This window comes from Coccidioides posadasii, chromosome 4 (genome assembly GCF_018416015.2).
Source record: "Coccidioides posadasii str. Silveira chromosome 4, complete sequence".
In the NCBI taxonomy this organism is placed as follows: domain Eukaryota; kingdom Fungi; phylum Ascomycota; class Eurotiomycetes; order Onygenales; family Onygenaceae; genus Coccidioides; species Coccidioides posadasii.
The window spans coordinates 2585698-2609008 of NC_089410.1; the positions used below are offsets into that span (position 1 = coordinate 2585698).

The following is a 23311-nucleotide window of genomic DNA, read 5'->3' on the forward strand; positions in this document are numbered from 1 at the left end:
CTCTTACCGAGAGGTGTGTAGAGGAGCTGACCTCTCTGTAGTGAATATAGATCGGTCCAAAAGCGGCGAATGAAGGAGAAACATCAGAAACACACACGTAATGCGAGGAAGGGGTGGAAAAGGGAAATAAAATCAATGCTTACCTGGTTAATGATGAGAGTATGTATAATGAAGGAAGAAAGAAGAGAGTTAAGCACTTGATGGGACTGCGGTTTTATGTAAGTATCAGTCTTATGCTGAATCATCGGCTGGCGGTTGTGGATTGATTATCAGGGGTCATTAATGAGCGTGTTTTGTAGTTATGGAGATTCGAGAACTTTATGTTAGAATTACCAAAGATTGATGTTCTGATGAAGTCATCTTTTTGTGTGCTGCAAGCCGGTTCGAATTTCAGTATAATTATCGCATCATCTGTGGTGGCTACTGGGAACTATTCTAGTATGAGTGTAGGCACTTACAAGCGGATAGTTGCGAACGGAATAATTAGTACTTTGGATCCCGAGAATATCGATAATTTTAATGTAGGCTATCCTACAACATGTACGGAGCAGTGATTGTCTTTTTAAATCATCAAATTGCCGTGCTATATATCACAGTAGCTCCATGTCCAATACTTTATAAATGGAGGCTGGAGAATCCCCTTCTCCTCGCCGTTCAAGCTGCGGCCGCAACTCCCACCCTCGGGGCTTCCAGGAAAAGTGTTTCAAAAGTTTCCTTCACTAAGAGTTTTGCTGGGGCCTTCCCAGTCACAGCACCCACTGACGTCAGATCCCACTGCGTGAGGCTCAGGTTTGCCCACAACTTCACCGCGTTTTCTGCGGCGCCTGGTCCTAGCTTGGGTGTTCCGCTCCAGAGAGTTCTCACCGTGTCCCATTGCTTTTCAGGTGGCGCCTCTGGCGTTGGGTACCAGGCAGGGTTGGCAGCGGGAATCGTGGGGAAAGGTACCTTGCTCACAGTTTCGGTGAAGAACGTTTTATACTGGAATGCTGGGATCAGGTCTGATGAAAGGACGGGCTTCGGTGAGGAGATCTGAATGGCCATTGGTAGTGGAATGGTGGATTTGTCCCCGCTGAGAAGATCAGGGAGATGGTTGGGATCGGAGTTGGAGGAGCTGCTAGGGTCCAATTTGGAATCATCTGCGGACAAAATCCATTAGTGGACACGCTCGTGATACTTTGGACAGAAAGTGAGAAAGAGAAGTATAAAGTAGTAACTTACATTTGCCCCAGAGCGCAGTCGGGACAGATTTGATCACCATTTGCGCTGTATCCCACCGTGGAACTTTTGGTTGAGTTCCTTCGGTAAAGAGGGCCACTTTTGGTGGCACCGGAGTGATCGTCACCTTTAGCTTGCTGGATAGAGCGCTGATCAAATGCATCGGTCTTGCAAAAATGGGCTGCCCGTTGCCATTTACCTCCAATGGCGGGAGCGGATCACTCGAGTCGAGCTGACCGGTGATAATAGTAGCATGGTCAATCGCAACCTTGCATCCGATCGTGAACTGGAATACAGCACCGCGGACGTTCCAGCACTCATCGTTTGGATTGGATTTTTGTTTACCAGAGGGAATCAAGCCTCTATTGCAGGAAAAGACATGAGGAGGTGGCAAGGGGGCCGTAGCAAGACTGTCTGCCGGCCCACTCAGCAAGCTCTGTGATCCCTTTGACAGGTCAGCCTGCAAGACCATCTCATAAAACTTCTGCCACGACAATATAGGATCGGGTGGGCCTTCTAAGTGTCCAAAGTCAATGTCGAAGCCAAACACCCAGAAATTCACATGCACCCTTCCGGCGATTGGAGGACCCTGAAGATACAGCGTTGCTGAGATCTCCACACCAATATGTATGGTACAAATCCAAAGATCAAGTGTAAATCTGACACCAACACTGAGTCCACCTTCGGCCGTGAAGTGGAATGGCTTGTAATTTATGAGAAAGTCCGCGTAGGCATCGAAGAAGGCGTACAGAGGCCCAAGTGTGAGGGAGGCATCTAAACGTCCACCACCCATGCACGCTTTCGGCGTTATGGCGAAATAAGCCTCCCCTCTGATACTAATAGCCGAATCATAGGACCAACTGATCGCTAATCGAGGTGGAGTTGGATATTGTGCTGGAGGCTTGAACGATCGGTGGTATCCGCCAATTGTGAAGACAAAGTCCCCGGCAGCCGATGACTCACTATTGGAAAACCATGTATAGAACCCAAAGCCGCCTTCAAGGTGACAGCTGGGGTCGAGAACATAGGAAGACGGCGTGAGCTGACCCTCGATTTTGAGCGTGCCAGCGTTGAAATCCACTGCTGCGACGATACCCAACTGGACGTGTACGAATTTTCTTGCGTCTGGGGCACCCGGCGGCATATCTGCGGTAGCCACCCCGAAAAGCCCAAGTTTAATACTTGGGTTCCATTCAATGACCACCACTGCCTGCACTTGCAGCACCTCAAACGCAAGAACCGTGAGGCCAGCTGCAACCCAGAAGGAACCTTTCTGAGGGAAGAACCATCCGCTGCTAATGAGGGAGCTCAGAGCATCCTTTGGATCTTGCGTCTGGGGCACATTTATCATCGGGAACTGAGTGACATTCTTTGCGTCCGGGAATTTTAGGAATGTATTATATCCGAAACCTCCTGTCACTCCCTTGATTTCTGCAAATTCCAGGGTAGCCAATGGGCCATTTAACATAAAGTACACAAAGCTTGATTCAAACACATTCGGTTTAACGCCGATCTCCCCATAAAATCCGGCTGCTTGGAAAAGATATGGTGTGAAGCTAATCGTCGCCGCGCCTTGGTAGGTATCTGATTCTTTTGTGACAAGGTGCTCGAACATGCCAGAGAGAATAACCGGCGAGCGGTCAAAGGAGACCGCAAGTCCAGCAATAGCGAATGTGGGCACAGGAAGGTTGTGAAGCGTAGTACCTTTCTTTATGGGAATAACGAGACCAAAGCCGAGAAGGCCGACACCAATCGGGCCCACGACAACGGACGCATCCATGAGGATGGAAAGGGTGGGTGGTGAGCCAGTGGCAAATTTCAGGCCCATGTTGCGAATGCTGAGAGGGCCAATGGACTTTTCGTACGGCGCCTTGGATGAACCTGGGTTGCTGGTTTCTTCTGCTACAAGAGCGGTGGAATACTGAGTAATAATGGCTTGGTAGCTCTGTGAGCCTTTAGGTTTGCCAAAGACGTAATCCAACACGACTGTTGCTGCGCCCTTGGGACTCTTTCGTAGGAGCATAAAGTGCGACCCGGATGGGAGTACAATATCCGTATCGTTGTACTTCTTTTTGGTGATTTTATAAGGCAACGGTGCTCTCTGTCCGGCTAGCAGTGCGTTGATCGACGTCATGTCCTTATGGTTAAGGCCGGCACCCACATCGCCCCCCTTTTTCTGACCCTGGACATAAACGAACAGCATCTGGTCAAACGGCTGAGGCAAATCCCCAACGAGCGGGATGTCCTTGACCATGGCGAGCGGGTTAACTGCAATAAGGAAAGCCCTCTGAGCGGCCGGTTTCGGCCCACTACTGGGACCAGCGGCCTGGAATTGAACTGCTTGGAAAGAGAATCCCGAGAAGTCAAGCCACGCAACAAAAAGAAGATCCTTCTTCTCAGGATTCTCAGTAGAGTCTTGTGAGATGATTTCCAATCCAACAGCATCCTTGTCCTTTGGCGGTGTTATCTTGATATCTCCAACAAAATCGGGTAGGTCAAGCTCCGGCCCAAAAATATGTGTTGCTATCTCCTGAATAGTCGTTTCGGGAGGATCTATATCCAGAGAAAGATTGGCTTTGAATTGCCATTCTGATTTCGTATGCTCAAAGTTCAACTGGAGCGGCAAGGAGCCTAGAAATAACGTCCCATCGATCACGAATTTGGAGGCATCTTTACCCTCGTAGGTGTATGTAACGGTAAGGCTCTCCACCTTGATCTCATCCAACAGCGAAACCACCCCATCCTTGGAAGATGAATCAAAGAATTCGTAGAGAAGAGATCCATATACTCCTCTCAAAGTGGCTTTCAATTTCCAGCTACTTGTTGCCGTTGGCGCCGCCCTCGCTCTTGTAACTTGGCTCATTTCTGATATTCGGACGTAAAAAAATGATTCTCATTAAATGATGTGACAGTGTCGCTCCCTTAATGCTCTCATGAGACTGCGAGCGCGCAATGATTCAGCAAGCGACTGCCGGATCTTCGGATAGACAACACGGCTCACATACCTTCAGTATAGGGCGACTTTTTTTTCATATAATTCTAAAGAGGTTTAAGCAGGATACTTGCGGAGTGTTTGTAGAGTTAACTAGCCAAAAATGATAGGTAACCTTCTTCCCCCTAACATTTGACAGGTAGCAAAGCACATCAGATGGCACGCAATGCATTTCCATCCGCTTCGTGGCAACTCGACGCTGTGGTGAGCATGCTTCTCTGACCCGGTATTCCCTGCACTCTAGAGGGAGTATTTCTTGACGGGGAAAGGAATTGATCGGTTGGGTGACAATTGAAATTCAGGCTGAAAAACGCCAGCTCTTACATCTCTGCCGCAAGGACATGAACAAGGCACCCCACTGTCTCGTGTATGTTATAACTATGTGGGTTCATCTCAACCGAACAAGAAAAAAGGAATTGGGCTGGGCTGGACGTCCCATCTAGACTTCATTCGTCAGCATGCATGGTTAAGTTTCAACAGAGAGGTGCATAAGTACGTGCAGAACTTAAAAATGCGATGATCGTAGTATGTATATGTACAGAGTACGGAGTACAGTACTCCGTACATGCAGAATACATGCACTTTCCCAGCCCGCACATGCATATACAACATATGCATCAAGAGCCTGTAAGCTTTGCATTCTGATTCTTCACTCCATGAGTCCATGCAGGCAGGGATCTTCCGTGCATCCTGTCACTGGTTGGCAGGGACGACGAAATGTTCCAGTTTTGACTGACGCACTGACCACCTGCAGGGTTATGATTGTGTGTGCATCATCATGGAAATTCTTTCAAGCAAGCTACTATTGAAGTTAACATTGAAAAAAACCCATTGCGTCATCGAATGGGTGTAATACACCGAGACACACAATCCGCCCTGCCGTTCCAAATTGGTCCCTCCGAACCCGCGTAAGTCCTTCATGAAGTACCTATACCTCAGCCTCCATCCCCCTTCCCGCTTTGTTTATCCTGGTCCAGCACTGCCAGAAGCTGCATCTTCAGGCCTAATAATCGGCGCTTTCAGCTGTAAATACCCCTCAATTGCTGTATACGGACCTTTTTGGTATTTGGGCCTGCTGTCCACTTTCCCCAAGCCCAATGCCATGTACTCCGGATTATCCGAAGTTGCATTTATGAATGGCTGAAGCCACGCCCAACTGCCCGACTGGAGGGAAGGGATACCCACCGCACTACCTTCTATCGTCTGGTCACTGCTGGGTGGGTACAACTTGTAATCCGCCGAGAGAGCCTTGTCTGGGTGATAGTATTGTTGCACGTCATCACTCACGATAGTGGGTCCCATATGGAAGAAGGCCGTCATTTTCTCAAATGCTTTTTGCCACGTCCAAGGCGGGAGGCGCAGGTTGTTCATGGGTAACATGCTGCTGTAAGCCGTCACAGGCACAAAAGGATCAATTATCATTCCAAAAACTTGGAAGGCACGATTCCAATCTCGGAAGAATTCCTGTGCCCCTTGCTGGGCATCATTGCCGCGTTCAATGTAGGAATCTGGCTTTAGCCAGAAAGCCTGGAAATCAGGGAAATTCGTGGTGGAAATCTCCTCTAATGGACCAGTGGGATTGTCGCCAGTGTAGTAAGTAAAAATTTTGCTTAGGTCAAGCTCATCGCCTGCCTTAAGTCTAGACTTAGTCTTGAAGTAGCCGACCAAGCCATCACTTGCTCGGTTCTCATCCCCCAGCTTGACTGGGAATTGGTAGATATCTTGTCCACCCATAAGTCCCAACTTTGGCGGACGGGGATCGAGGGTAGACTGATTAGATTTGGCATCAGTAGCTAATTCAAGAGACCAGCCAGCGTTGACCAGCGCCAACGGCCGGCCTACAAGTGAATTCATGAACGTGGCATAGGCGCTTGGGACCGATGAACTGGACTCGAGTGATTTGTTTGCCATGTCTAAGAAGGCAAGCAAATAAGTTGGATCGGGGTCCGCCAGTTTGTTTAAGAGCTGATCAAGCTGGCCCGTGTCAGGAGATGTCGCTGGCGGGTTGAATGGCAGCCATTTAGCGCTGGTGGAAGTGTGCTGCGGCGCAGTTGGAGAAGCGATGCGGACCTCACGATAGAACGTGCCGTCGGGTAGGAAAACTTGAATGCCGTAGTCAACATAGTTGAGAACTATCCAACCCCAGATGGGGTTTTCCCACTCTGTCACCGGTCTCCAGTAGGAATAGTCCGTAGGGTGGGTGTCGGATCGAGTATCATGGATCATGAAAGCGGAGTTCAGACGGGCATGTTGATTTATTCCGGGAGGAACTTGGGCAAATTCACAGTAGCCTTTTTCAACCGGTTGACGGACAACGTTGGGCTGACCATCTGGAAGGAGCTGAGGAGCAAAATACTCGCTGATATGCGGATAAACGGCCTCGCGGTCTTCGTAGCCGTAACGAGGGTCAATGGCGTTGATTGCCTGACCAAACTTGTCGATAATGTTCAGTTTCTTGAAGCGGAATTGTCCGTGTGTTACCGGCTTGAACGGGACGGGGCTAGGATCGTCGTGTGAGACGGCCGTAGTCATCAACGCTTGCTCCGCGGTGAATCGTACAAGAGAGGCGTAAGGGGTCATCTCGGAATGAATGCCAATCAGCTTCAGTTCATTATTGTGAAAAGGGCCCTTGTACGCATCCGCAATAGGTTGGACGCCCTCTCCAGGATATCTGGCATTGGGCTTAATGTGTGTGCCATGCGATAGAGTGAGGAGATGGTCAGTGAAGCCATCCAGGGGTGCGGAGAGGAACGGAAGCTTGTATGTATTGTAGAGGACATTATCACGCTGCTCCTTGGTGGGCAAGTATTTCTTCAAAACCTCTGGATCGATGCTGTTGAACAGTTGGTCGATCGCGGCCTGGAGCGAGAAGCTCGGCTGCGGAAGGAGTAGGATTCGCCCTGAGAGAGACCTGATGTCTTTGATTTGCTCTTTCGCGAGATCTGTACCAGGAGTAATCCCGAACCTCCAATGCGGATCCAGCTGGCCCTTTTGTTCCTGGATGAGGTCCCAATCCTTCCATGGAATGTGAAAGTAGTCGGCCTGCCATTCGAGGAAGAGCGGGGCCCAAGGTTGGGTTTTGCCCCATTGGTCTCGGAGAGGATCAGTGGCCAGCCCATGCTTGCCGTGGTCGTGGTAAAGAGGAACATAATGGTACTTGGGAGGAGTGACTTCTCCAACTCTGAGAGCCACAAACTCTTCAACCAGGGCCTGAGCGGTTTTCTGAAGTGGTTCCGGCAGTCGGTCGATGCAGAACGGGGACGCGTTGAAGGAGGGTGTTGCCCCCACCAGCTGCGTATCCAAGCGGACTTCCAGGCGGTCGAGATAGTCGTCCGGCCAGCCAGCACTGATTCCAGCGACCAGTAGTGTCGGGTCGCGCGGCTGGCTGAACTCCCGCAGCACGCCGCTCTGGGGCAGACGCGAGAACTTGCTGGTGTCGCGCGAGAGGCTGTCGATGAACGTCTGCAGGGTCCGCGCCAGGCCGGTCAACGTGTTGATGCGGTTAGTCAGCGGCTCGACCGGCATCGGTGGGGGCGACGCCTCCGGGGAGCTCGCGAGCTGCCACCAGTACGAGAACATCTGCCACTGCAGCTGCATGACTTGTCGAGAGGTGCCATCCAGCATCCGCTGCGCCCGGTTCAGCTGCTCCAGGTATGCCGCCTCCGTGTCGCTGGGCTTCACTGCCGGTTTGTCGTCTGGACTCTGGAACAGCCAATATTGGCCGCCCGACTCTCGTGCAAAGTTCCAGTTCAGGACCTCATCGGTGGCAGCGCGGTGAGCGTCGACTCCTTCATCCTGGGCGCGCAGAAGGGGCGCGATCAGGCGCAGGTCCTGCTCCAGCCCTTCCGTCTTATGGCTTTCTATGTACGCAAGCAACGAGTCTATTGGTGTCGTCCCCACGGCGACAGACATGGAATCAGTGAGTGTCTGCGAGGCGTCGTTCGCCGGCACTTTGGGTGGCAGTGTGGATGCGTTCCACTCTACATCATACATCGCGCCGTGGCACAGAATCTGCGCTGGGTCTTCGGAACCGAGCCATTTTTTTATTTCCTCTGGGAGCTCCTTTTCGCCTTTCATTGCCATTGACAGAGCATCCATGCGGCCGCGGCGTGTCAAATGCGAACTCGGGTCCATTTTCCCAAATGGCCCGTCGGCCGCTTCAGAATGCCATCCGATAACATAGTAGCTCGCAACAGCTTGGGTGAGATGGCTGTCGGCGCCGTTGATCTTGCATGCAAAGGTATCGACCGTTGAAAACACATTGCTACAGTGAGGCTGGTAGTCCACAAACAGTTGGTTGGAGCTGCTCACAGCCGTCAAGTCCACTCGAGCCTTGCTGTGGTCCTCGCTCCACTCATTTGCACGCTGCTTGTACCCGATGAATGCTTCTGCTTGTTTTTTAAGGTGTATATTTCCAATGCTCTCTTTGTTCGAGGTAATATATGGCGAGATATCAACTTGGAGATCTGCATTGCTGAGAGCTTCGTCGTCGATTGAGCGCAGTCGATCGCTCTCAATCACCCATGCCTCTACCGGATCGATCTCAGCTCCCTTTGGAGCTGTCGTTGGGGCATTAGGGTCCAGTGTCCGAATCACCAACCACCGGTTTGGCAATGCTGGGAACTCGGGTGCTGAGTAGTCATTCGCTGGATTCTCTGCCCCTGACGCCCTGAGTCCCTTCTGTTGTCGTCGTTGGGTATGACCAGGAGCTCCAGAGGGACTAGCTGCTGCACCAGTTCTGTAGAATCGTGGAAGGATCCAGTGCAAATAGACTCCAACGCGATTTGATCGCACCGTTCCCTGACCCAAGTCCATCAGTCGTGGGTTGGACTCCGCTGGAATGGCATTGTGAAGATCCACATGATCCAGAATGTCTGGCTGGATGAGGGTATCACTGAGCTGCAGGAAGGTGTAGTTGGGCTGGGTGATAGGTGCAATTTTCGCATCGTCCTCATTGCCATCGCAAACACTTCTGTTAAAGACGAATGCGTCCAATTTCAAGGGTATTGTTAGGTTTTGGGGCTGCTCTGCCATCCTTCTCTGACTGAGGAAAATGTCACGTCCGAAATATGAGGTTGCAAACGTATTATGATTTACCCTCTTCTGGCGACGCAGTCAGAAAGTTGCATAATATCAATATTATGCCAGTGAGATAAAGGCAATTGGGTAATAGAAAGCAACGGCAGGCCGATTTCTATTTACAGGCTAGATATACTGAATCTCCATACAAATTCTCAATGGCTGAACTAAATGCAGCATACACATGCGTAGCTATGCGCGTGTCTTTCCCTCGCTGCTCAAAAGCTTAATGGTGCAGCCAGGTAGACTGCAGGTTTTTCTCACATATCCTTTATTCATAGTCTTCCGGCCGGGTCTCCGGCTTTCTTCCTCGTCGTCTACCCACTACGGTTGCAGTTCCCCCGGTTTCCTCGTCTTCCTTGCTCATCCGACCGAGTCGAACCCGCAAAACGTACAGTTTAAAACACGACTTGATAACATCATCACTTTGGATGATCCCATCCAACATGCATTGATGTCACATTCAGAAGCACGCATATTTATGCAAACACTATGCAGTAGGAAGAGTGTTAACTTCCACTTGGTCATCACTCCAATGTCCGCCGGAGAAAGCCAAGAGGATCTTCGTGATGATGCATTAGGCTTTCGCAGAGGGTTGCATCCCTCGCAGGAGGGCAAGATTGGGCAGACACTCTTGCATGTTCTTCAGGACGTCAAGTACATTCCCCCAAAGGCTGGGTTCCCATCACTTTGCAGCCAGATGGGGCAGTTAAGGTTCGAAAAAGAAAATTTTTGGAATGAATGCGGAGAGATATCTGCAAAGTTTAACAAATGTAACAACTCTGCCTATGCTTAACTAGTTATGTGGCTGCTTGTGCACGGGCCGCTCTATTTTTCCTTTTTTTTTCTTTTTTTTTTTTTTTTTTTTGGCATTCCTTGCAGTCGAGATTCAAATGTATCGATACATGCACAAACCCCTCCCCAGGGCCCTCGTCCGTAATGTGGCTTGCTAAAGGACGCGGGGTGCTGAGCTACCCATCCTTGATAGACAGCGTCGTCTATCAAACGATCAACAGCCCGGGGATCAAAGTATTGTTTAAGGTCTGTGCGGGCCGCGACAGGGTGCAGGGCCTCCATAACTCTAGATATTTTCTCCGGACATAGTCACGAAGCTTGATACCCAGCTTCGGATAGCGTATCTCCCTGGACGCCAAACCAATCTTTGACGCAAGCCCCGCCAGGTCGAGGCGTAATTACAGCGGCAAGTAAAAGCATTATTGGATACTCCGTACTGAGTATAGCCTTACGATTTCAAGACCCATTGATTACCCGGCGTACTTGAGTTGGGCTAAGATTCTACCTTGGATAGGTATCCCGGTTATCTAGTTCCAGGGAGGATAGATTTCTACATGCAGGATTTGGCACCGGGGTGGATTAAACAGCTAATAATATCCATCTTCTCCGAAATATCAGCTCGACTAAAAGAGTGACTAACAACTAAGTTAACGAATTGAATTGACATCACATCAAAACATCCTGAAGGAGGAGCGTTGAGCGTGCGCTGAGAGCCTATCCCTCTCTCGGCTCATCAAAAAAGCTGTCACGGATGGTATCGTTAAACGCCCTGAACTCCGTGTCTCCATCTGGGATGTAATACAAGCAGTTCCATTTTTCCTCAACAACCACGCCCGTCAATAGCGTGTCCACCTTCATCGGGGGAGCGCCTTCAACGACCTGGTTTGCATACCAATGAACTTCGTTGTCTGTGACCTTTCCGACAATTCGGTTAAGGAGGGTGTTGACGTCCATGTAGTACAAAAAGATAGTCATAGACCTCGTCTGCACGTTCGTTATTGTAGTCGCGGCCAGTGGGCTGGCACTCATAACGCTACCAGTGCCCGCAATTCGGTTTGCTGTGGGGTACTATCAGCTTATACCAATTATATAAAGTATAACGATAGCGTAGGATTACTCACCACTCTGAAGGGTGGAATTAACCCAGTATAGGTAATGGCGTGTGTCAGTGTTCGAGAATATGATGAATCTGTCTTTGTTCGGGGAAAAGTACACTGCCGCAAGGTTTGAGTTCCCACTCGGAGTCGGACCGCTATACACCGTGGGAGCAGAAGTCGAATCCTGGATATTCAATTCGTAAATCGCATACTGAGCTGTTCCTCTGTAGCTTTGGTTAGCTTAAAGGCCGTTAGCCCAAAAGACGGGCGGCATACTGTGGCAGATTCAGGTAGTAGACCCAATTGTTACGGTCATTGTCAGAACACGCGGCCAGTGCCTTCTGCGTGGTCTCTATTGGCTGGTTCTGGCGGTTGGCGATGAGATTGTAGGTGGGGCTTATAACAGAAATGTACTGCTTGTCGGTGCCTGGCTTGGTGATACCGTACACAGTAATCTATCCCCGGCGGTTAGTCAAACAGTGAAATGTAGGTTGTCTTCAAACGTACCAAGCTAGAACGCATCGCAGCTGCAATACTAGAGGGGTTGACAATGACACCTTGAGACACTCCATGATCAACATAAGCTGAATAGCCTAAAGAACTTTCAATGGGACGCTGTTCCAATGCCAGCTGCTGTTTGCTGGTAAGGAAGAACAAAAGGTGTTGACCACTCTTTGGAATTGGGTTCTCCAAAACAGTCACGGGGGACGCCATTTCGATGATGCTTGAAACTTAGAACGACTTTTCAAAAGTTCAGTCAGTTGATCGAATAAAAGGATGCCACCTTCACACCGGGCTCTCAGAGCGGTCTATCTTAGGATTTATACCATTGAACTCAGCACATTGATTATAAATTCACAGAAGAGAATCCTGCAAGGGTGGGTTGGAAGGTTTTTTTTTTGGGGGGGAGAGAGGGGGGTGTTCGACTGAGGGGGAGCATTAATCCACCAGCATGCGTGGACGCATGCGCATCATAGTGCCAAGTTGCAAGCCCATAAAATACAATGCTCTCTTATCAGGATCTTGAATCTTGATATCCATTTGACGCCAGCCCAAGTGGCTGGCTGATATCATTGGGACAACTGCGTAACGGACGGGAAGGTTGGCTCGTTAATGGATAGGCCACCGACTGACCTCATATTGTCAAGGGCCCAATGGAGATTCGAGAGATCCACGGATGATTCGCTGCATTGATGCAGATGAGCATAGCCAGACCACTATGCTCGGAGACGGCTGCATGATCAAGGGAGGTGAATGTTGATTTTTGGGGTGGATGCACTCTGTATGCCGGCTAAATTTGCACGAACCTTGACGGCATCATGCAACATGCAGTTAAAAATAATCCATGAATGGAAACATGGTGTTGTGCATCCCATCCCTGAATAATCCAGAGAAAAAGCTCTCACATAGCATCCCCCCTCACTTTGGACGATTCAGGCCTCTTTTGAAAGCCTAAAAACAAGGAATTGACCATTGGACATATTCCCGACCGTCCCGAAAGTCGGCTAGAAAAATGAATTGTCAAATATGCTAAGCGTAATATCATCCCATTAATACGCACCATCTCACATTCATTGCCACGGGTAACAAGAGCTTATTGATTATCACGATTTCAATCAACCATGGACCTCCGGCGAGCCCCAAGAAAACTTGACTGCTCGCCTCGCCATCTTGCACTGCGTCATGGGAGACGAGTTCTTCGATCGCTTCGGGCGACGGTCGAGGATACAACCCCTGGAATCAAACGGGGAGAGGAACAGTTATTCTCGTTTTATGTACCTGGGCTTGCTGCTGGCGTTCACAAAATCGAAGTCGAGCAACACGTCGATACTGGCTCAGACAAAAAGACCATCCCAAGCAAGCATGAGTTCAATGTTATCGCACCTCGGTTTTCCTTGCCCGATGGCGCCATACATTCGATCTATCCACCCCAAGGGCATGCTGACAGAGGAGAAGTACTTCCAAATGTCTTGTTTACGGACCCGACACTACCTTGGGAACGAATCGCGAGCTGGAAGTCGGAGAAAGAACATCCTGCCGACTACAATAACAACCGAGTTCCATGGCTGGCCGTATTTTTGTTCACACAAGATGAGCTTCGTTTAAGCCAATCGGAAATCTCGTCAATATTTCAGAAAATTCCTTCGCAGACGGATGCTAAACAAAGCGGTACCCTTAGCATCAACATGTTGGTCGCGGATGTGTCCCAATTACAGGACACGGCTACATCCGTGGTATATGACCCAGAAGCTGATGGAGCGACGGTGAAAACTGATGCAATATTCCTTCGGTCCGAATTGTTCAATTCACTCTTCGCAAAGTATGATAAAAATGGGGCGCGGGATCCGGCGCAAACGACAGGTGAAGTGTATCACCACCGTTTTCTCGCTCACCTCCGTCATATTCATCTGGACGGCACACCTTCAGCGGCCACGACTGACGACGAAGATCATGCCTATTCGGTGGTTGTTTGCCACCGAACCGGTCCCTTGTCGATAAAACAGCCGACAACGGTGGTTGCCCATTTGGTAAATATCGAAGGCGTGGAAGCTATGAACTTCCCAGTTAAGAATCAAAAATATGTGTGCATGTCCTCTCTATACGCCTGGGAATTCACATGCTTGCCTCCCGATTCTCTAAATGTGGCGGATGCTTTCACTTACTTGGGAGAAACCCTTACGGCACTGACACCAAAGCTTAGCAAGGAGGACTTGAGCCAGCTGAGCGGGCCCGTTGGGAACCGTGTAGCAAAAAGGCTCAACGACGGTTTTTCACTGGCGAGATATCGAATCCAAACTGGCGAAGTCACGGCCGCGTTCTTCAGGGGCCCATTTGCCCCGTCAACGGTGGACTTCCCAAAAGAAACTCCATGGCCACTGAGCTCCACAACGGGAACAAAACTCCAAATCCTTGATCAAGAACTCAATATCATGGATATTACATATTCTGCAGCTTGGAACCTTGGAAAAACACTTGCGTTGGCAAACCAGGATTTTGCTGCAGCACTATCCCGAGTTCGAAAGCAGATTTTTGATATTGCGTTAAACGAGGCACGACTGCACGCTATCAAATCCCGGGCCGCTTCCCTTGGAGTGCCATCGGCGTACAAGACCCGTGAAGAGGTTGTGAAGACAATCGCCAGTACCATTGAGATCGTGGCGAGTTTACCAAAGAAGAAAGTTCTCCAGTCCAAATCCGATGGGATGGCAATGCGTTGGTTCCGGCAGGAGCTCCCTCGCCTCGATCTCACATACAAGGGTCAAGAGATTGACCCGATCATTGATGATTACCTGGAGAAGGCCGCATACAAAGTCGCAAGTAGCACAGACGGCGAGGACATACCATACAATGAGTACAACACTCCTTTTTCAACCGACTGGATGATTGTTTTGCGCTGGGTGTTAGATCGATACTATTTGGTCGATGTGCCCCCACATTATCTGATCACCGACCCCAGCCATGTCCCCCAGGAAAGTCTGCGGTTCTTCACAATTGATCATAACTGGGTAAGTGCCATGGTCGATGGAGGCCTGAGCCTTGCCAATCACGTAGACCGTAGCGACGACCGTTTGAGGTCAGCTATCAAGGCAGCAATCAACCGTTATCTGGAAACCGAGATCCCCATTTTGAAGTACCGTCCCCCGATACCAAGTTACGGGTTTTATGTGCGCTCCGCACTAGTGACCAAGTTTCCCGACTTAGTTGTGGACATTGACCCCCCTCCGAGCCACGAGTGGGCTCCCGTCGTACTCCGTCATGAAATGGTGGGACCGGACACGATGTTGTGCCTCATGCGCGAGGCGCCCGTCGAACCCGAGTTTCATTCGCTATTTCTGCGAGAGCCGCCACACCAACAGTACTTCGCTGCCGCAAAGACGCTCACTGCGGAGTATATCGACATGGATTATAAGCGAGTCTATACCGACCCCAATGCAGATGATCCAAACCGCACCACGCCAATAAGTTATACGATCCATCGCAACACCCCAAATCCACACGGATCGATTTTTATCTGGGGAACGAGTCCAAAAACAGATGATGTTCGGTGCTTGAACATGGAGAATTTTGCGAACGATTTGCACCAAACGATCAAGAAAACGTTCGAAGATGAGCACCATCCTGGATGGTATCAGGAGCCGTTCCCGACGGCAGCGTTAATGGGAATCCAACTCAACGAGCCACGGTGGCAACTTAGTATTTCCCTGCCAGACAAGAAAAAATTCCCTGGTCTCTTTGCTGCCTCTGAGAATAAGTACCGGACCTTGGCATTGTCTCCAAAACGGCAGATCCGTGCTCAGGCAACGATCGAGTTTACACCACAGTCTATTGCATGTGGTCCACACCCTGCTTTTGGTGCCCGTAAAAGAGCAATTCTAGAGGAACCACTGCATCTTCCTCCGCATTTCCGTATGCCACGGCCAATTTTCAATGTCACATCTCCCAACATTGCTGATGGCCCAGCGAGTGCTCCCGTGTTCAACTATGCTGTTTACCCGGTTGGTAAAAAGCCAGGCGCCAGCATTCCTATGCTCAAGGGAAAACAGGACCTCATATTTTCGATCGTGTACGAAAAGGATGCCCAAAACTTTAACATGGAAAAGCTCAAAGTGTCAATCCCACTTGGGCGCCCAGCACCGCTAATGACCAACTACAAGGGGACAGGGCCAACGATGCTCTCGAATCTCCGGTTCAATGTCCTCGCACAGTTCAGTAATGACGAGAAACTTGTGTTGACGTTGATACCACGAAGCACGTTGGGCTATGTCCCGGTGAAGAAGATTCCGGAAATGAGTTTCATGTTGAGTGGAGTGGAGGTGGAATCATACAACAGCCCGACGAGCATAAAAATTGATGTGGAAGTGAAATATCAGCAGGAAAGTCCCTGGCCTTTCGGGTTTTTCGCTCTTTTGGAGCCTGTTTCATAAAGCTTTCACCAGGTAGTTACTGTTTTAAAAGTAATCGCAGTAGGAACATGAGAATCAGAGCAGCATCCTGGATAATAGGGTAGTAAAAAAATGTACCTAAAAATCAAAGTGCATATATCAAAGATTGAAGTAATTGACTGAACAACTATTATGACCAAAGTAAAAATAATACCCAGATAGATGAACAGTGATCATGTGTACGGAGTAGTCAGGATTAATCGAAGTGTTCACGTGATCAATTTAGTAACTAGTTAGTTAACGGCCTCCAGTAACCAACTAACCAGCCAAGATTCTGTATCCATATTCGAATCTCATTATGGACGAGACGTTACCTGCTACCTATACGGAGCACACACGTATATAAGTTAGGTACGGAGGTTAGCACGAGATACCTGGTATTCTCCTGCTGGAGTTCACCTACCCTTTTACCCTGATCGCTGATACCCTAACGCCCCATCCAGATACATGGGCTCCTTGCTGTGTCACGAGTGGGAGCTTGGCTTAACGCCCGCGATAAATTCAAGGTTAAATCTGAAGCCTATAATTTCTCTCCACCAGCTGGATGCGTCTAACTCGATGTGATTGAGAAAAGGCTGTGCAATGGAGTTGGAAGACCAGTCTCGCAGCCCTTTAAAAGTTTCCCCAACAGCAAGGCTTTCCCTGGGAGATGCTGGCGTAGGCCCGGATAATTTCTGATGGATTACCCTCTGGAATGTCAATGTTTTGACCAGGGATAACACTGGCGAGGTGGATTGACGTACCAGGGTTCTCCGGAATGGGATTGAAGTCACACCATGCCTCACAGGAGAGTTGAAGGACAGGTTCTGAGATTGATCCCACCCTAGGAAGAGATAAAATTAGCACACACAGTATACAGTGGTATTAATATCTCAAATTAGTCTCTTGAAATGTTCTGACAATTCCACAATACTCCCCGAATCGTTCCTGTTTTGTTATGCCCATTTATCTAGGAGTGTGAAAGGAGAAAGACAGGCTTTTTACCATCTTGATCTTGGCCAAAGCTACTAGATACCTCTATGTCTATGCAGAAATATGACAACTCGCTTATCAGATGTATATGTTGCGTCCAATCCGATTGTTACTCGTCGCGGATTAAGGCCATCAATGGTTTTCTCTTGCTGAAGAAGGGTCTTCACGAACGTCAGGTCATCCATTGCCAGCGCCGCAAGCCATGCCAGTATATTGTCTATGGCATCGAGGGTGTCAATATACAGGCTAAGTGAAATTTCCGATCCCGCTAATTGGACACCTCTCTTCATCTTCACAACATCGGCGGTCTTTGGTGTCACTGAACACTCCAGAACAAACATCACAGAACCTTTTTCCGGCCCAATAGGTTCATCTGTCATCATTCCTCCGACTAGCACCTTTTTACAGATGACTTCAAGGTTTGTGATCTTAAACTGTGAAATAGCAGAGAGTAGGCCCGTAAATTCCTTATCCACACCAAAGACCAAATTGCAGTCTGAGCGTGGTCCGATAGCTCACAAAGGGTCCGAATCACAGAGCATTGCGCTTCCCTAGGCAGCTTGACCTTTGGAGGATAGCCTGCAGAGGAAGGATGACTGTCAGGATGCTATCTATAAACGCGCATTGTCCAGCTAACTTGGCAATCTCTTCAACTTTGACAGTAATGTCGGGATTTCCGTTCCAGAAGGCCACAATAGAGAATACCACAGTCATTATCTATTCCAGTGCTTGAGATCATGGCGAGTGCTTCTCCAAATGCGGAAGCAGGAGCATCAGAAGAGGAGTTGAACATCGTATCCCAAGAGCTTTTGAAAACAAATTAGAAGCTCTGTATATTGCCTCTCTTATCATTCACCTGTAGTGAGAATTGCCCATTTCCAATTCGGGAAAGCCATTTTGCGGTTCGTCTGTTTCCGGGGCGGGCTTCTTCCCCGCTATGACAACCTTATTCTTTAGCGTTGAACCAAACCTGTCGGTGTTTTCGCTCCTAGGGACAGGCATATACTTGAGGCCTTTGTCTGGTGACGCTAGAATAGATATAGTACTTCTCGTCCATCTCTCTAACCCAGTGGAGCTTGATAAGAAAAACTGCAAAACGAGGTTAAGGGTACTATGCCCCAGCCGAAAGATCGCCTCTATGTCTTAGATCAGACAGTCGATATTCGAGTATCAGATAGTTAGACGTGTGTAAACCGGATGCGTGCCGTTCCCTGAAACAAGGTATATTTCGCAAGGCCAATGGAAGACAGCCTCTCTGCTGTTCAAGAAGAATTACCTGTGATCAATATCGAAACAGAGACATATCCTACTTGCGTACGTACGACCTCTTCCGTTTGGTAGTTTGGGTTTCCATTTCCCCTCAGTGGTGGCGAGCTGACCTCGCCGCCGACGAATGAGTCCCGCAAAAAATATTCCCGTATGTCGATTCATTACGCCAGCCCGCTTGTTACACACAGCAGGCACACATGCAGAGTGTGTCAAGTGTCCCATGGGTTTGCATTTGCCTTGCATTGGACGCGTTGCCCACTATGTACGGTACAAACAGGGGATTCTAAATGGAGATGATGACAGGAAGTGAGATCGACTCAAAGGCCCACAACGGTGTTCATACATGTATGCGCATAACTACGGAGTACATCTAGGCTGGACAAGCTGCAGGCATATCCTTCGTATGGATGGTTGCAAAGGTCATTTACGCGAATATTTGGTTTGAATTTCGACCGCGCGGGGCCAGGTAAAGTACTTTCAATCTGCACTGTATTCAATCAACCCGCAGCAGCAAGGAAACGAAATGCACCACAGATACTTGCTGTCCACCCTCCATGCTCAACGGATCCCGTCTATTAAGCAGGAGATATCCTTTTGATCTCGACTGCGTCTCCGGTCATGCCATTGAGATGCAATTTAATGCTTTCTAGGTCGGTTGGCTTTACAAACTGAAAAACATCGTCCTCGATTCGGTTCTAGATGTAAAACTTGCGCTGGACTCGAAGAGAACTGCAGCGTTGCCGGATCGACTAATTAGTGGTGACTAACTAGCTTCGGCCGAGGATTCGACAGGCCGTACTCCTTATTCCTTGGCCATCATCTGACCATCACTTTGGTCGTCACCCCAGTGGTACTCGATGTTTTAACTCCACTGCATCGTCTGTCCAACCGCTGGGCACTGGCGCCATCTTTGATAACTGATCAGTACGTACGCATTCAAGGCCTTTTAATGGCAAGGTTGGGGAGGGATTTTGCTGACTTGAGTAGGAGAGTGAGAACGTTAGAAGAGTTAAATAAAACTAATCAATGTCGGGCAGACAGTTCTCGTGTTGTGTTCGGACTTAAACTGGCTGTTAGCCAGGAAAGTGGGTGATATAAACACAGTACCGGGTGTTCTCGCCGAAGTATGATGTAGCTATTGACGGGATGCTCATCTGCGCTCGGCATGCATCAACCCCCACTCTGGCGTTGCAGGAGGAGAAATCCTGAATTGGAGCTGAGTGGGAGCGTGTGTGTATATGTAAAGTCAGAAAAACTTCCAGACCCGCCGAAATGATAGCCCCAACCTCGCACCATTCTGTTGTCTATGGCGACGCTCGAACCTGAGCCGATTCTCTGAAACAAGCGGCCCGCGGAAATCGACCTGAAGGAGGCCTACAAGTTCAACTCCAGGCAGGAGCCGGCTTATTCCTTCAATTCAAAACCAGCCGCTGATGAGTGAAGGGAGCCTAGGTCTATAAGTTTATGGACGGGGGTGATTGAGAACTTTGCTGGTTATGACATGCTCCATGAGGGATCTAATGAACAAAGAGAAATAGTTGTTCGGTTGGGTTACGGTGTCATTACGCTCGCCGTCGCTAGACAACTGTCGAGATTCCTGCCCCGTCTGACCCACTTTCCTTCACATAGTGCCAAAGTTGATGACTAGAAAGACTCGGGCGACGACTGTTATGCACTGGGGTTGGAACCCCAACTAATATCACCTGCGAGAGCTTAATCCTAGGCAAGACGGTTCAAAGGACAACCCATCGAAATTTCTAGTGGCAGATGGCCTTTTTTACTAAATCCTTCGTGGAGTGACGATCCGATAGTGGAACCCATACGATCTCCTTGGACGTTTCTTTGTCATTTCCTAAGCTGTTCAACAATGAAGCCAAGGAACATTTCTTTCTTCCGCTGACAGCGGTGGACGTTCGACGGAGCGGGCAAATTGCGTTGAGCCGAGTCAAGGCTTCTGGCGGCATTCAAAAACTGCCTGCGCGGTTTCACTGCACGTGGTGTAAGAAAGAAGGGATAGCCCAATGTTTTTTCCTTGGAGGTACGGAGTATTCCGTACGGATATGAATTCGATAAAAATGACGTGTGATGCTGGGACAAATTCTTGAAGTATGAACGATACAAGCTCCTCTGCGAGATTGCATTTCCCACGAAAGACTTCAATGTTTCTGGAGCTAGAAAGGCAAGATTGGCGATACGGTGCCAAGATACAGGAATTGCGCTGGAACGTATCCTTCTATTGAAGTATTACAAACTTTTTTGCTCCTTCTCCGTCTGTTTTTCTGTATAGGCCGCTTATTAGAAGCCTCTGGGCCTTACAATTCTACCCACGTTCTTTGATAAACAAGGCAGCAAGGGAAAGGGTAAACCTCAGATCAAATATATTTATAGCAGAGAGCTATGATAACCCCTGTGACAACTGCGAAGAGTTAATCAAAAGGTATGCTGGAAGAGGACCTCGACTTATTTCATGCACTAAAAGGGGCCACAGTATTAATTTGGTGATATCGCAAAAAAAACTAGCGGCGGATTCATTGCATGTATGTACGGCAGGCATGTACGCAGTGATTATAGCTATTTTCCCCACCACCAACAGCTAATTGGCCCACAGATTCAGAGATATAAAGAAAATATCCAAAATTGTTGATAATCATAGTTATTGTAAAATCTGTGCATGGCATCATCATATTCATCCGCAGTTAGAGTTCAGGATGATGATGGAGCACAATTTGGAAAAGCATGACGAAAAGGAATCAAGATGGCGGACTATGGGCCATGGGGGCTGACAGGCCAGTCAAAGCCCAAACAGGTAGCTATCAGGGTGAACTGGCCTGCCCAGGGCACTAACAATAATTACCATACTTTGACATTCAAAAACCCACGTGGCTGGGCTTCATTAACTATGTAACTAACACTAGTGTGGGTTAGGGCTGGTTAGGGGTCTCATGGACCCAGTACTCCGTATTAAGGGTCAGCTCGAGGAACAGGAACCCTAATTCTAGTTCAACTAACTAACTAACTTGCACCGCGCGTCTCAGCCTGGTAGCTTGGGTTTTGGACCCGTGGCAGGAGGGAATTGGTGACAAATTGGAATATTTTTGGACAATGATCCAGGCCACACACACTCCCACCGGGAACAAGCAATGTGCCTATTTTGACTGAAATAGCAGTCTTTCACAAGGCAACAGCCTCTGCCAAACTCGGGATCCGGGACGATTCGGGGCTTCACAGGATGGCACTGGTTGCTTCACCACCAAGGGGAATCGTCGTCTTCTCTGGAGGCAGCGCTGCAAACAATCTCGTTGACGTATTCGAAGCCGTGCGTCAAAACAGATCCTGTCCGCTGAGTTACATCATTCCCATCAGTGACAACGGCGGCTCTTCATCAGAACTGATCAGGGTCTTTGGTGGCCCGGGAATCGGAGATGTTCGAAGTAAGCCCGCTCGCCTGACAAGCTATCAGATGTACACAGTTGACAGAACTAATACCAGGTAGACTTGTTCGACTCATTCCAGACTGTCCGTCAAATCAAGAATTAGCTGCCATCAAAGCCTTTTTCAATTATAGGTTGCCACCCGCAGCTGATGCTGCGCACAACGAGTGGTATTCCATTGTCGAAGGAACCTCTCCGCTATGGAATGCTATCACTCCTGCAAAGAAGGAGCTCATCCGCTCATTTCTGAACCATCTCAATCTTGAGATCCTGAAGCGGGCGCGACCACCATCTTCAACCTTTGATTTCACTTCTGCTAGTGTCGGAAATCTGTTCCTCACTGGAGCCCGCCTTTTCACTGGGAGCTTTGAGAGTGCGATTTACCTTCTGGGCAGCATTTGTTCTGTACCACTTGACAGTGCTCGAGTTATACCAGCTATTAATTCCAACTTTTCACATCACATATCTGCCTCACTAGCCGACGGGACTGTGATAGTTGGTCAAAACAGCATCTCTCATCCCAGCGAGACCACCGCTCTCCAGCCCGTTAGACGACGACCAAGCCTTCTCTTAGCCGATGGAGAGGATCTAAACTCTGAATCTGACGACCTCTCCTATGAAGACAGCCACTTACCTGGCTCGCTTCCAACCCTCCGCAACAAAAATATTACTTTCAGCAAATCCACCGTGGAAGAGCTACCATGCCGCATCTCCCGCGTTTGGTATATCAATCCATACGGCCAGGAGATCAAACCACCCGCCAATCCCCGGGTTCTAGAAGCCATACGCTCTTCTCAAGCTATAATATATAGCATCGGCTCCCTCTACACGTCTCTCATCCCTTCCATAATCCTCCGTGGTGTCGGCCAGGCCCTCTCAACCTGCCCAGCCCGCCACAAAATTCTCATCCTCAACGGCTCTCTCGACCGTGAAACAGGACCGGCAACTCACCCCTTCGCAGCCTCAGATTTTGTCGAAGCCCTGGTGCGCGCCGGGGAAGAATCCCACGGCCGCAGCCGCGGAGTGCAAAGAGTAAACGGCACGGTGGCAATACCCGAATCATGCCATGGGCCTGTTAAATCCGCATCGCAACCCCCTCGCATCTCCGTCCCGTACACTGCGTATGTTACGCATATCATCCATCTGGAGGGACCTGGGACTCCACGTGTGGATCGCGAGCGTCTGGCAGAGATGGGAATCGAGTGTTTGCGGGTATATGGACGGAAGGTGGAGGGCCAGTCTGGGGAAGTGTTGGGAATGAGATATGATTCTACGGCGTTGACACAAGCGCTGGAAATGGTGCTAGGGAAGAAGGGAGATGCCATGGTGGGAATAAAGAGCAGAAGAAATACAATGGAGAGCATGGCAGGAAGGTAGAACGGCCGGAGTCCTGGCAGATCAGTGCCTTGATGTAGGGTTTTAGTGAACGCCCTTCCTTTTCCCTTTTTTTTTTTTTGGGGGGGGGGGGGGGGGGGGGGGGGATCCTATACTCATAAAGGGAGATATAAATAATTTTAA

The 23311-nt window shown here is 49.2% G+C and overlaps 6 protein-coding genes across 6 annotated transcripts; 2 read left to right on the top strand and 4 right to left on the bottom strand.

Moving 5' to 3' along the window:
- Positions 1-497: 497 nt before the first annotated feature.
- On the bottom strand, positions 498-4610 carry D8B26_007691 (uncharacterized protein). Its single transcript, XM_003067190.2, has 2 exons — positions 1219-4610; positions 498-1136 (listed from the first exon to the last, which is right to left on the bottom strand). The coding sequence occupies exons 1-2, from the start codon at positions 4076-4078 to the stop codon at positions 655-657; spliced, it is 3342 nt and encodes a 1113-aa protein (XP_003067236.1). The 5' UTR covers positions 4079-4610; the 3' UTR covers positions 498-654.
- Positions 4611-4939: 329 nt separating this feature from the next.
- D8B26_007692 (uncharacterized protein) lies at positions 4940-9293 on the bottom strand. The gene has a single exon (XM_003067191.2). It carries the CDS (start codon positions 9239-9241, stop codon positions 5171-5173), a length of 4071 nt encoding a protein of 1356 aa, XP_003067237.1. The 5' UTR covers positions 9242-9293; the 3' UTR covers positions 4940-5170.
- A 1261-nt stretch (positions 9294-10554) lies between these two features.
- D8B26_007693 (uncharacterized protein) lies at positions 10555-12022 on the bottom strand. Its single transcript, XM_003067192.2, has 4 exons — positions 11686-12022; positions 11455-11633; positions 11203-11402; positions 10555-11139 (listed from the first exon to the last, which is right to left on the bottom strand). The coding sequence occupies exons 1-4, from the start codon at positions 11890-11892 to the stop codon at positions 10796-10798; spliced, it is 930 nt and encodes a 309-aa protein (XP_003067238.2). The 5' UTR covers positions 11893-12022; the 3' UTR covers positions 10555-10795.
- Positions 12023-12082: 60 nt separating this feature from the next.
- Positions 12083-16990, top strand: D8B26_007694 (uncharacterized protein). Its single transcript, XM_003067193.2, has one exon. The coding sequence runs from the start codon at positions 12801-12803 to the stop codon at positions 16101-16103; it is 3303 nt and encodes a 1100-aa protein (XP_003067239.1). The 5' UTR covers positions 12083-12800; the 3' UTR covers positions 16104-16990.
- A 138-nt stretch (positions 16991-17128) lies between these two features.
- On the bottom strand, positions 17129-17476 carry D8B26_007695 (uncharacterized protein; the record flags this gene model as incomplete). The annotated part of the gene is made up of 1 exon (XM_066125611.1): positions 17129-17476. The coding sequence occupies one exon, from the start codon at positions 17474-17476 to the stop codon at positions 17129-17131; it is 348 nt and encodes a 115-aa protein (XP_065981695.1).
- Positions 17477-21424: 3948 nt separating this feature from the next.
- On the top strand, positions 21425-23225 carry D8B26_007696 (uncharacterized protein). Its single transcript, XM_003067194.2, has 2 exons — positions 21425-21793; positions 21852-23225. The coding sequence occupies exons 1-2, from the start codon at positions 21592-21594 to the stop codon at positions 23168-23170; spliced, it is 1521 nt and encodes a 506-aa protein (XP_003067240.1). The 5' UTR covers positions 21425-21591; the 3' UTR covers positions 23171-23225.
- Positions 23226-23311: the final 86 nt, after the last annotated feature.

Bases quoted from the DNA above. Each gene is read 5' to 3' on its own strand.
- D8B26_007693 (XM_003067192.2), bottom strand. From the start codon at position 11,892: ATGGCGTCCCCCGTGACTGTTTTGGAGAACCCAATTCCAAAGAGTGGT. The intron at 11,634-11,685 runs GTACGTTTGAAG...CGCCGGGGATAG, and splicing joins CTGCGATGCGTTCTAGCTTG to ATTACTGTGTACGGTATCAC. The intron at 11,403-11,454 runs GTATGCCGCCCG...CCAAAGCTACAG, and splicing joins TACTACCTGAATCTGCCACA to AGGAACAGCTCAGTATGCGA.
- D8B26_007692 (XM_003067191.2), bottom strand. From the start codon at position 9,241: ATGGCAGAGCAGCCCCAAAACCTAACAATACCCTTGAAATTGGACGCA.
- D8B26_007694 (XM_003067193.2), top strand. From the start codon at position 12,801: ATGGACCTCCGGCGAGCCCCAAGAAAACTTGACTGCTCGCCTCGCCAT.
- D8B26_007696 (XM_003067194.2), top strand. From the start codon at position 21,592: ATGGCACTGGTTGCTTCACCACCAAGGGGAATCGTCGTCTTCTCTGGA. The intron at 21,794-21,851 runs GTAAGCCCGCTC...AACTAATACCAG, and splicing joins GGGAATCGGAGATGTTCGAA to GTAGACTTGTTCGACTCATT.
- D8B26_007691 (XM_003067190.2), bottom strand. From the start codon at position 4,078: ATGAGCCAAGTTACAAGAGCGAGGGCGGCGCCAACGGCAACAAGTAGC. The intron at 1,137-1,218 runs GTAAGTTACTAC...TTTTGTCCGCAG, and splicing joins GACTGCGCTCTGGGGCAAAT to ATGATTCCAAATTGGACCCT.